Source organism: Catharus ustulatus, chromosome 1 (genome assembly GCF_009819885.2).
Source record: "Catharus ustulatus isolate bCatUst1 chromosome 1, bCatUst1.pri.v2, whole genome shotgun sequence".
Lineage (NCBI taxonomy): Eukaryota > Metazoa > Chordata > Aves > Passeriformes > Turdidae > Catharus > Catharus ustulatus.
This window is the reverse complement of record NC_046221.1, coordinates 24,673,067-24,686,436: the sequence shown is the minus strand read 5'-3', so window position 1 is coordinate 24,686,436 and position 13,370 is coordinate 24,673,067. Positions and strand designations below refer to the sequence as shown.

General features: G+C 34.7%; 1 protein-coding gene across 1 annotated transcript in view; it reads right to left on the bottom strand.

Annotated features, from left to right (window-relative positions):
* The window catches only part of VPS50 (VPS50 subunit of EARP/GARPII complex), a 97,473-nt gene that overhangs the window by 32,040 nt on the left and 52,063 nt on the right, over nt 1-13,370 (bottom strand). The window contains exons 17-20 of the mRNA XM_033060341.2: nt 11,288-11,378; nt 9,607-9,783; nt 5,496-5,614; nt 3,973-4,079 (exon numbers count right to left, since the gene is read on the bottom strand). Coding sequence (XP_032916232.1) covers nt 3,973-4,079; nt 5,496-5,614; nt 9,607-9,783; nt 11,288-11,378 — 494 coding nt within the window. The remainder of the gene's footprint in view (nt 1-3,972; nt 4,080-5,495; nt 5,615-9,606; nt 9,784-11,287; nt 11,379-13,370) is intronic.

Below are 13,370 nucleotides of genomic sequence, written 5' to 3'. Positions count from 1 at the left end.
GCAGCAAGACAAATTGCAACTAAGAGCTAACTTCAGCTTCTTTGGGGATCTTTCTGAAAGAATCCCATGGGGCCAGGCTCTGCAGGGAAAAAGGGTCCAAGACAGATGGTCAGTATTCAAGCACCACTTCCTTCAGGCTCAAGAATGGTGCATCCAGATGAGTAAGAAATTGGGCAGCATGGATGAACTAAGAACATCTGTCAAAACTCACTAAAGCAGACATATACAGGAGGTAAAAACAGGGATCAGCCACTCGGAATAAACATCTCTATGGAGTGAGAAGATGTAAGACAAGAAAAGTCAAGGCCCACCTGGAATTAAATCTGCTCAAGAATGTCAAGGACAACAAGAAGGGCTTCTTCAATAATCAATAACAAAAGGTCTGCTGCTAAATGGAGAAGGAACCCTGGTGAGGGGACACAGAAAAGGCTGGTATACAAAATGCGTTCTGTGCATCAGTCTTCACTGACAAGACCAGCCCTTGGGAATCCCTGACCCAGGTGACCAGGAAAAAGGAATGGTGGAAGAAAGACACACATTAAGAGCTAAAACGTTGCTTTGAAGGAAAAAGTGCAAAGCCTGCTGTAGCTAAATCATTTTGAAAGACTGTGTGATTTAAGGTATTTTAAGTCATATGAGGTTCTATGTTCTGTGATCACTCACTTCAGCTAACAACTTCTGCTGGGAGGTTTGTCATCACTATCATTTTTTTCTTGAAAGATAATAGGGTTTAAAGCAAGCAAAATCTAAGAATTTGACCTCAAAATCCATTCTTAACACAGGCAAAAATAAGGCCAAAAAAACATTAAAACCCACTAATATAAGAAACATCCACTAAATTATTTCTTAGATCTATCATTAATTAATGATATCAATATATATACAATGATATAGTAGTTAATTATTCTTGTTGATTTATAGTGCTTTGTTAAAATATTCCATACAAATTTAACACAGGTTTATTCTTCCTTTACATTTTAAGTCAACATGCTATGGCTTGATGTAAAAATTAACTTTATAAATTAGTCTAATGGTTACTTCATACTAGAAAGAGAACTAATTACCTTAGTTAACGTGAGAGAAATCTGATAAATCGAACTGTTCACTTGAAATTCAAACACAATTGTAGCAGCTCCAACTTCAATAACACATTAGCAATTCATTTATGTAGTTTAGAAATATTCAGCTACATTATTTTTATTCATTATCCATTCAAAGCATAGGGCACATAGAATAGTTCAAAATGGTTAACAAACACTGTCACATTCATTCAGGATGACACAATGGGCACTACTACTTTCCTAAAAGTAGTGGGCACTTCTACTTTTCTGAAAAGTAAGGCAATTATTTCTGTTACTTGATTGGTTAACTTAAATCTGCATTTTCATCACTATTACAGAAAAACAGAAAGAAAAACATATGAAAGAGGAAAAATAGTAATTCAAATAACTACTGATCCACAATTTTAATTTTTAGAATGCAGAATTTCAGATTGTTTTGAAGCTAGTATGGAAATGACAGAAACAGAAATATGGAGATAAAATTAGGTAAGTCATGGATCTAATAGAAGTGAACTGTACCAGACTAAGGTACATGATTTTTCTACACAAAGGACACAGTGTATTTCATATATCTAGGGTCTGGCAAAAGTATTAAATTAACAACATTGCACAGTACATAAATGAAGCTACAGTGGGTTGAAAAGGGAAGTAACTAAAAAAGCTACTGGTAGAGTCCCCTGCAACCAGCCATCTCTTTAACATTTTCATTAATTACTCTGGCACAAAAATAAGAGTGATAACAGAAAAAAATAAAGTGGCACCATCAAAACATAATGTACAAGAGTACTTGATGATTGTTGTAATAAGAATTGGATGCAATTCAGTAGCACAAATTGTAAATCCATGCATTTAGGGAACCATTAATTAAAAAACATGCATCTTTCTACTATAAGCTAGCACCTTATCTCTTGGAAAAAACTGCGAAAGTGAAGGATCTGTTGGTTGTACAAGGTCATTACACACTGCCAGTACAAGGAAGCTGTAAGAAATCAAAAGAGGTGCCAAATGGAAGGAACTTATGACCATGATGCAATAATATAAGAATTAGACAATGCAGGAAGATCTCACCCAAACTATTGCACGTGACTTTGGTAAGATTACAACAAGAGCAGAAAATGTAAGTTTCTGGTGGATAAATACAGAGGTCACTAGAAATCTTGGTACATTGTTCAACAAATCAAAGACTGAGAAGAAATAGGATTGCTTCCTGTAAAAACGGCAGAGCAGTATGCATCAAAAACAAAACGATCTGTTAAACCTCAAAATTTCTTTTGTCATAGGATCAAGTCAGCAGAAAATAGGAGGATAATTTCTTTTTTTGTTCTATAGGCTGACAAGGCTTCTGAAACAGAATTTCTATTAGAATGAGTGGTGGAAACAGAAGTATTTTTAAGCTGGAACTCAAAACAAGCATATTTACAGGCAGTACTAAATGACATCTTCCTCCCACAGGAGGTCCCTTTCCAATTCCATGTTTCAAATAGCACTACCATCATTCATTACCAAAACAATATCAAACACTCCAAACAGCAGAAATTTTGAAAATTTGTAATTCCAGAAGGAGAAAAAAGCACATCTATAACCTTTTAAAATAATATTTAATTTTGGGGTTATGAAAATAATCCACAAATAGGACTCCTTATGTAAAATTGGAAAACCAGAACTACTGTTTCACCTACTGGACAGTTTATGGCAGGGACAGAGGCTGGAGTTTGCATGAAAGTGCCATGACTGGTTTCTAGATTCAATCTTCAATTTTCTTAGAGCAAAACCTTATAGCAGAAAGCAACAAACAAATCACTCCAACCTAAGTCACAGATCAATCACAGAAAAGTCACAAGAGAATGAACTCTCATTTCAGGTCTATATGCTAAATGCTCAAGGAAAAAAAAGGTTTTAGCAAACCTGCAAAAACATGTTGAAAACTAATTCTTGACTTTCATGCTGCCCTCAAAGGCAGCAAAAAGTGCTAGCCAGATGTTAGAGTAACCTTTTTTAAAAGGGCTTGCCCAACAACAGTCATTTTCAAACTTTGACAGCAAACCTCATTCATGCAACACATACAAAATTCCTCTCTCTTCTACCTACTCAAGATAAACGTAGTCAGTTACTGACCCTTCTCTATAAATAAAACAGAAGCCAGTAGCAGAAAATTGCTATCATACAATTATCTGGATCATCACACAGAAGGTATGATCACAAAAAAAAATCAATCCCATTACATCTAGAATTGGAGGCCAGTGTTTTCATAGAAAAATTTGGCAAGAAAAGACTTCAAGTGGCCTAGTACAACCCCCTGCTCAGAGCAAGTGTAGAGACATGAAGCTGCTCAGTAGGTCTTGATGACCTCCAGGGATAAAGATTCCCAAACTCCCTAGGGATTACTAGGATGTATGAGAGAGCTCTTTTCTTCTAGTTGATTACTAGACAATTACTACTTTTATGTAGTAAAACCAGTTATTCTGAGCGTGAGAATTTGAATAATGGAATGGAAGAAAAACACTAGTCTTAAAGTTCTTACTTTTGCAACTATTCTACTTTAAAATGAATAATTTCATAGAAGGCATCGGCAACACAGAGCACTAATCTTTTTGCTTGCTATCTCTACTCTTCTAACACATTCATTATTTCAGAAAAATAAACTATCATTATAGATTAAAACCAACATATGCATGAAGATTAATTTTCCAGGTAAAAATAACTCACAAGATGTAAGTAAATTTCTCTATTTAATTAAAGAATTTGTTTAGTGCTTTATTTCTATTTTATTAACATTTTCAAAGAGTAGAAATAGAGCCCAAGTGGGTATATTTTTCAGGACCTTAAATATCATTTAATATATTTGCTATAGTCCATAAGACTGCACAAAAATCAAAAACACTTATAAAAAAACTACAATTATTCTACATACCAACAAGCCTTATTACATTCAGTGTAGTGTTGGTTAGAATAGGTGCATTCACTTTATTGAGATTATAATCTGATCTCTTTCTGCTCCTCAGAGTTTCTCGAGAAACACTTGAAAGAAAACAAAACACAGCAAATGTGAAAACATTCAAAGACATATAAATGAAATTTAGTGAAAAATATACTATTCCTCCTCCCTGCTTTCACATGACAGTATGTCTTCCAGTGCAGAATTTTATTTACACCGAAGCACAACTGGGTTAGTTGTGCTATTTAAGAAAGAAGCCCTATCTAATTTACATAGATATGTGCTAGAGAAAGGAATTCTTTACTTTTATTCTAATGCTGGCCCCAGTAGTCATTTTAATCGCTCTGACTCAAATTAATAATTCATTAAGAGAATAAAAACAAGTCACAACAACACACAGGCAGACTAGTCAGCCATAGTTGAAAGTTACTACCTATAAATAGAAGCAATTTTGAGGAAGATGAAACTAAGAAATTTAAAATTTTTCATAAATTTTAGCCCTGAAAGATGCAGGAATTTGGACTCAATGATATTTATCCAACTACACACATTTTAATTTTCTGTAAGGTAAATCCTTTGCCAGCTGCTATACCTCAAAATTATATTCTTTCAAAAATTTCAATTTCACAGCACAAACCTATGGACAGCAACTCTTGTTTGTTCCAATTAAGGAATTTTTCACTATATCTCCACCACTTCTTTGAAAGGAGGCAGTTTACAAGATGTACCTTACAGAAAGAATCATACTAACAATATTTTATCCTAAAGACTTATCTTGTAACTACTCTGCTACTCTGCTTTGATGGTATACTAGCTGTCCTGCAAACCCTACATAAAAAAATGTTAGCCTGCTTCACAAAGTCTGAGTGTACATCTAAGTTGTACAGTGTCCTAGACAGAAACTTGTTTTCAGATTCTTTTAAAGGATACAAAGTTGGCTTTTTTATATGAATATATATAAATACAATACTTTTTATATACATCAAAATAAAATATTTATATTCATTTATATATATCTCTGTGTGTATCGCAGAAAAAGAGAATTTTAAATTCAAAAGTACTGTCTTCAAGTTACGGAAGAATCTATTTTTTTTCTTAACCTGTATTAGTTTACTGTAATGCAGAAGCCCAAAACTCAAAGCATTTGTCTGCAAACAACTACTTTTGACACAACAGAAACTACACATATACACAACAGCTTCTATAGAAGGATCTTCAGTTAACATCTTGTCCTTACTAGTCAGTTTTCCACTGCCTGATTCAGAGAGCCTTTATCTGCTTTCAAATTGTTCCTTTCTTCATATTTTGTCTGCAATAATGATGGGCAGTTTAATGTTCCTCCCCATTCTGGAGATCTAAGGGTTGAGCCTTCTAACCGCACAGGCAGTATAATGTTTATTTGATAATTATTCCACTTTGTACATTATAGAAACTGAACTAATTAGAATACTGAGATGAAAAGCATGTGAATTAGACCAAGGACACACACACCTACTTACCTTTTTATTGGGGCATCTCCTGTCTGCTCATCCACATAATCTCTTTTCAATTCCTCAGGAACATCACTGTCACTATCATACTCTTGATATGCACTTTTTTCTTGTTCATCTGACTCATACTGTTTAAAAAAAAAAAAGAAAATAACAAATCAACTACCATTAGTTTTCTTATAATATTGTCACTCATTTAATGTTGCACTTTGGTCATTTTTTGGCATTTACCCTGATTGGGATACAAATAACATTGCTGGTTGAAAGGCTGCTAACAATGTTCTTTAAAAATGCAGCAGGCAAATTATATTATGTTGATTGAGTAAATATTAGCATCATTCCATTTCAGCTGATAATTTTTGTTGCTTTCTAATTGATGTATAAAGTACCATAAAGCATATTTGAGCTCTTATTACTTGCTTTATAATCTAAAAAAAGCCAGTAATAAATCCTCAAAATTCGTCCATACAGTTCAGTAACATAAAAAAGAAGAAACCCTGGCACTGCATAATACTTAATTATTATTGCAAGAAGAGCTAAACTATTGCTTCACAAAAATACTTGTTTATATTGCATATATTTAATTAAGAAAATAACCCAATACAAAAAAAAAAAAAACAAAAAAACCCAAAAAAACCCCTTGCAGTTAGGCAGAATGCACCTGCATTTGAAGAGACACTTGAAGAGAGAAACTTTTCCTTAATGCATACACTGCTTTGAAGCCACTTTATACACACAGTCGATAGTAACACAGGTAACACAGTCAATAGTGACACAGGTAACATAGTCTGGTTCCAGGATCCCTAAGAAATGGCAGCCAAAACACACTAGGACGTGTTTTTTCAGTCATGCATGCCCTGGCCCCAAGTTGCTGAGAGTTTTAAAGGCTAGCACTATGAAAGCACTATGTTATATAAGCAAGAACCCCACAGTGCAAAAAATTCAAAACAAAAACAGTACAGGTGGAAAAAAAAGAATGTGGTAAGAGATACTCAAAATAAATGTTCAGACCATTAGTATTCCCAGGCAAAATATCTGCCTCATGAACATTTTACACAAAGGAAAGTTTTAAAGAAATCAGCTCAGTTTATATCAAAAACGAGCTGAGGTCAGCCTTGACTAAGGACAAAAAGAACGACAGTTTAACTAATTGGCTGGAGTATTAGCACAGAGAATTACCACCACTTATTATGCATTAATATATAATAATTTAATTATCCAGTGACAGTAAAACAATAAATTGACTACAAACTGTTAACCACAATTCATATTGATGTAAGAATCTGTCAGTTGACATTAATTGTCTTAACATCATAGAGTAAGAGGGATTTTGATTTTTGATTTTTTTAACATGGAAAAACACTTTATTAGGTCTCCTCAATCTAATACTATTAACTATGTGGAACTGCTATTTATGAGACAAATGCATTTATATTTTAAAGTATGCATTAACTCACAACTATTAAATAGTGACCTCAATCTGAAGAGACCTTATAAATCAATTTTGAATATGCACAGTCTGCAGTAAAATTTTACAGTGGCAACATGAATTCAGGTAACTTGTAGCAATAATCAGTTACAAGTGTTTAGACAATCTACTCAAACCAATCCACAGGCAGTGGTAAGATTCATCAAAGTTGAAGAATGTTACAATACTGGAAGTTAACTGTATCACAACAGAGAAGTTTTAAGAAGCTACAGAAAAGAGTCATAAAGTGTCTCACTGAAGCTCCAGATACTGAGCTGAGGTGATTTGGTCCAGGGGCCCCGTTTTGCAACAACTAAGCACTTAAAAAGACTTTAAAATTCTCAAAAGAAATACTGACAGTTCTTCCCATCCTACAGATAAACTGGCAAGTAAATCAACTGTTTATGTCTTATCTTGCTTCTTCCCTCTACATTAGGCAACATGCCTGGAAACAAAATTCTGGAACCTCCATCTGGAATCATTCCAATTTTCAGTGCTATTTTAGTGCCTCCACTTTAATTGGTCAGTCAAGACAATGAAACACAAAACCTCAGTAAAAATTTTACCGTGGTAATCTTTCTATCTAAAGAATATCAAAATAGGTGTACCTTCTACTTTTTAAACAGAAGCTCTTTCTGTGTCAGCACAATGGAACAGACAGTTGTGAGAGACTGAAATGTTAAAGGTTAACGGCTCGAGTAATCAGCAATTTGCAAGAGCAGCAGGTGCTCTGCTGAGGCCAGGTTTGTACACACCAACTGTGTGCTGGCAGAACCTCTGATCTCCATAAGACAGAGGAGGTGCAAACCCACCACCAGAGGATGACCATGAAAAACCAGCCTCTGTTTAGCAACAAGCCATTTTTTTACCCAGCTAAGTAAAAAGGTCAATAATAAATAGATCCTGCAAGACACGATATTGCTTTTTTATCATGTCAATGTCCTTCCTATGAGGAGGTATCACATAAGCCTTAAGGTATTCACCCCTTCTAATAACGCATAATTAGCTAACTAAGGTAGGTCAAACAGTGCCCAGTGATGTTCAGTTCATTTCCACTGAAACCAAATTGTTCTAAAATAAATCTGCCATTTATATGTACATGTAAACATCAATCATTCGGTGTTGTTTCACTCTAATCCATCCCAAAGGATCTATTAACAAGAACCTCAGTTACCCTGCTCTGGGACAATAATGCAGAGAGGAGACTAAAAATGTCAAAATGGAAAGTAGGATGGTCATCTGTACAGTCACCTCTGTCATAAAATACCTTCATTCCAATACCAGCCCTGGGAGATGTCCTGTACACCTGCTGACAAGTTAATTAACCCATCTTGTGCCTCCACTCAGAGAGACAGATTTCTGTCTGTTTTACACTTATGTTTTGTAACTCATGCAAGTTTCAAAGAGTGTCAGTAAGACTGCAGGACTACTACTTCTCATGAGCCTGCAGTGACTGTGCCAGAGGTCCCTTCAAACACTAACAATTCACTGATCCTACTGACAGAAGGCAGCAGTGTGACACTTCAGGCTGGCAAAAGCCAACAAAAGCATGTCTCCAACATGCTCATCAGCATTTGTTACCTAGTTTTTCATCAAATAATTTCATGTTTGTAAAAGCAAAAGTTTAGTACAGAGTAAGACAGTTTTTTAAATTTTTCTTCGAGCTAAGAGAAACAAATTCTGAATGATAAAATGTAAGAAATGGAAAAACCAAAGAAGGTCTGTTCTGACTCGTTTGCAGAGTTTTCATATCTCATACAAATGTGCAGAGAAATAAAAACACCTCAGTACATCCACAGCCAAGAAATTAGGACAATTCTAGTCTTCTACAATTGTAAGTATCCTGCGTACAAGTCACTAAACAAAAAATATGGGAAAAATGTAGGCTCTCATTCGCTAGCAGCAATCTTCAAGGTATCAGAGGAGTTTGAAATCACTAACAATCACAGCAATTATTCTTTTTTGTTCTTGAGATGCTATCCAGTCTCGTTAGCACAAATTAAGCCCAAGAAAACATCACTCATCAAAGGGATAAACAATAACAAAAGAAACAAAAACATGCTAATGTAGCATTTAAGAGAATGGTACGAAGTTTTACATTGAAACACATTTGATCACTGCTAGATTCTGACAGACTTTGACAAAAACCCACAGAGTTATTGCTCAGTTTTATGGAACTCACAATAAAGAGAGCGTCCTGAGCATTTAAATTACAACTAAAAATGATGTAATATACATCAGAAAATCTATGAAAAATCACATAGGAGTGAATAAATACAACAAAAGGAGCAACCCACAATGATACTTTCCTATGAAGCCAGAAAGCAAGTCCTAAAACAACAAAATTACCCCCACAAAGAAAGCTAACTTAAATACTTGGAAAAACACTAATTTAGGTGGAACATGTCTTGCTAACCTTCAGGAACGCTTTACCTCAGTTGAAATAAAGTACTGATTCAGTGCAAAACAAACTGAACTTTCAACAGGATGCCTAGCTTTCTGGCGCTTTTAAAAGCAAAGCAGCACAGTACTGCAGGTATCAGATTATTGTACTAAGACGTTTTGTCATCATTGCCACACAAAATAAATCATTTACTGAAAGCACTATTTGCCCTTTTTTTTCCTTTTCTTTTTTCCTGAAACACTCCATACCCCATTGGAAGCCAAGACGTCTTCTGTCTCATCATCTTTGGTGTCAGCCTGAATTTCAAAGGGGTTTCCTCCGTTGCAGTACTGTTCAAACAGCGTCACGGACGATGACACTGCTGAGGCAGGCTGCTTACTCGGCGACACGGACGGGGAACGTGACTGCTCCATGAACTTAAACTCCTGTCAGCAGAAATAAATCACATTTTAATCAGTCATTTTCAATGTCATTATGACTCCAGTTCCACAAAGACAAAGGATAACAACAAACTTGTGGACAATTAACTATGAGCCAAAGTTTGCTGCTTATTTAAACATGCTTTTCATGCTGGCTCAAGTTGAACTTGAAAGTGGCAACCTTGCACTGGCTTATACTTTTAGCAGTTTTCTGCTACAACATGAAATACCTCTGCATTCTGAAAGTATTTACTGTCTAAAACCAGGTGAAAACTAATTGTGTTTTTTATTTCACAGGAATAAGCACATAAAGAGGACTTAAATTCTTAATTTTTTTTTTTTACACAAGTTACCTAGTAATTTACTAAAGCTGAAATTTTCTTGTTGCTACTTTGTTTTTAAAAAGTTGACAAATTTATTTACTTCTCAAACCCACTGCATAGTTTCTGATCACTGGGTCAGTGCACAAACTCTTGCAAGTGTATGAACCAAGTAGGACCCAAAAGGCATGATTTTTTACTTTTTTTTTCCTAAAAAACACAACTTATCTCAGATGACATATGATTTTTATCAATTAAACTCTAGCTATGGATATTCATAATGGCAAAATGTACATTTTCATTGAACTAAAGGTTTAAAGATCAAAACACGTGCAGCTAAAACGACTACAATGTTAGATTTCTGTTTGCGTAACAAATCAGTAACTTTCTGCCATATTCTGATGCCACAGTCACTTGAGCAGTATGTATGGATTTTTAAACCCATTTCTTCATTAACAATATTTTTTTTTTGGTACTGCATGCTACTGAGGGTCCTCCCTTCCTTTCCCTCCATACTTTAGTGATCCAGTAGCCTATTGTTTACTTCTACAGTTAATTCCACAGAAGTTGCACAATGATCTTGCTTAACGTGGCTGTGCAAAAACATTTCTGAATTTTAGTTACAGCTTTAATCACAAGCATCATGTTTTATTTGGCAAACCAAGTTAATTTCATCCACCACATGCTACACATCAAAAAAATCACTTCAGATTATTAGAAGGTGAGTACAGTAGTTACTTGCTTTCAGTTGAACTTCTCCATAGAAGAATATTTTTTTTCCTGCCCAAGTGAGGCCATATGACCTATGTTTCCAGAAACAGATGCCAAATTGGTACAAGCTAGAAAGTGCGCATGCAACAACTTCTAGGGACTCATGTTTTAGCATCTTACTGTCAAATAAATAATTTAGAAATGAAAAACAGACACATTGAAACAGGAAAAATAAAGGTTATCATTATGCTTACAACTCTAGCATCTTCCACACCTCTGCCTGCCTGAAACAGAAACACTACTATTTCAAAACCATTTGACTCCTAAGTTTCTAATACCATGAAGCAAAATTAAGGAGCTTTAAGAAGCCATTAAACACATTTGTACAGTAGTCCATGGATCTTACTCCTTCTTAGAACACCATGATTCTTAATTATTAAAGTATTCATATATTTGTATATTTTATTCATAGAACGTACATGAAGCTGCAAAATACTAAAGCTTGATTTAACAGGACAAAGTTCCCAGGTCTCATTCTCCAAAAACATTCTTAGTTCTTCAAGACGGGTTCTGAAACAAAAATGAATACTCTTAATTGGCAGAAAGAGTAAATCACAAAGTTGGCAATTACTTCAGTTCTGTAGTGAAAAACTCCTTCTAAAATTGTACAAAAGTTACACTTTAAAACAAGTATTTAAGCATTTCTTCTAACTGACAAACCACTCAAAAGCTGTGGCTATCAAAGCAGTGTATTCTTTATGACACTTCTGGAGAAACATATTCTTTGAGACTATCTCCAAAATTTGTAAACTAATTTTTTTAGTCAAAACCATTACAAATTATAGAGCAACACCTACAATTACATAGAATTACGGGATCTTTTTCTCTGTAAACTGTAGAAAGCAATATAGTATATACAAATACTCCACTAGCAGCAGCACAGCTTCTGAGAGTTCACATAAGACAGATGCTTCTTTCAAACACACTGAAGCCAACAGAGAGCAAAGGGAAGTGGAAAGAACTAATATTCTACAGACATCTCAACTTTTCAAAGAAAAAACTTAAATGCCTATTAATCTCTAATTTTCTTCATAGCTTAATTTTACTTTAGTATCAATACAATAATAAGAAAAAGTAATCAAGCCATAACATCTCTGCATTTCCTCTGTCGTTTTTAATCACTACAAAAGCCTCCACACTGTCATAAGCAGAAACATCTTTAAGAAAGAAAAAAATTTGCCACGTAAATGAAACATACAGGAAAAGACACCAATGAATGCTTTTTGGGATCACATTGCTCTATCATTTCCTCTTAATATAGGGCACACTGTTTTGTTTAACAAGTAACAGTTGGTAAATTATGCACGGGGTTTCTAATTAGGCAACAAAATACTCTAGGAATACCACAACTTCAATAATGAACTACAACCACTACATTTAAAATTTGCTTGCCACGATAAGAAATGTGTTGAATGGGGACTACAGCTTGCTGTATCTATTTAAATTCACCAGTTAATACAAATAGACTTAAAGTTCTATTTTCATGGCATTGAGTACTCATAGATCGCAGATGTTCTCACAGTACAGCCAACAGATACAGATACTGTGAACACCAGAATTAGAGAATAAAAGTCTTTGTGGGGGAGACTACAGTGAAAGTCATAGAAAAGCAAACATTAAAAGCCACACAACAGGTTTTGTAGCATTTCAAATCTGAAACCAAGCTCTGACAGAGTACTTAAGAAACACTCTTTTCACCAGAACATACGTCCAGCAAGGGGAATGCATGAAGACCTGATGCATTCATTCTCTGAAAAGTTCAAGTGATCAGAGACACCTTTTCACAAGTGTATCAGTACAAAAAGTAAATTGCATTTCAAAAATCATCTTACTAATGCTCTTTGCCAAAAGCTCATTCTGATTTATCAGAACAATCAACTTGCATCCAAAAAAAGGGCTTCCTGTATGCTCTAGTCCTATGCTCTTCTCTATGTTTTTTTAATCACACTGCCAATTCCTTTCAATATTTTCTCTATGTTGGCAGTTCTATATTACACCACACTGCCCAGGAGGCCACGTATGTCAAATTACAGAAAGAACTGATTACTCCTGGACTCTAAGCATTTCAGCTCTGTGTAGCTTTCATGTACTAATGAATCCTTAAAAGCACTCCTGCTTTTTTTTCCCCTCTCCAATTAAATACCCAAGAGAAGTGATAGCCACATTAGCTTGATCTGAAAAGGTAAGACGCTTAAAGCTTTTATATAAAACACCCTAGGGGACATTAGTTCTGAGACAGTGGTTTTTTATGTTTTTCCTTCTGAGGATGAAAACATCAGCCAATTAATCTTCACAATACCCATGCAGCATAAAACATGTAGAAAGTATTAAAAGGTTTCACATAATTTATGTCAATAAATATTTCATTTTATTTTCACAAGAAGTACATATCTTAAAAAACACACGTTGTTTCAAAAAAATTACTATTTCTATACATATTCCATTACTGTTCCTTAACCTTTATTTTACTCAAAGATAATTCAGAAAATTAGTCTATAATTC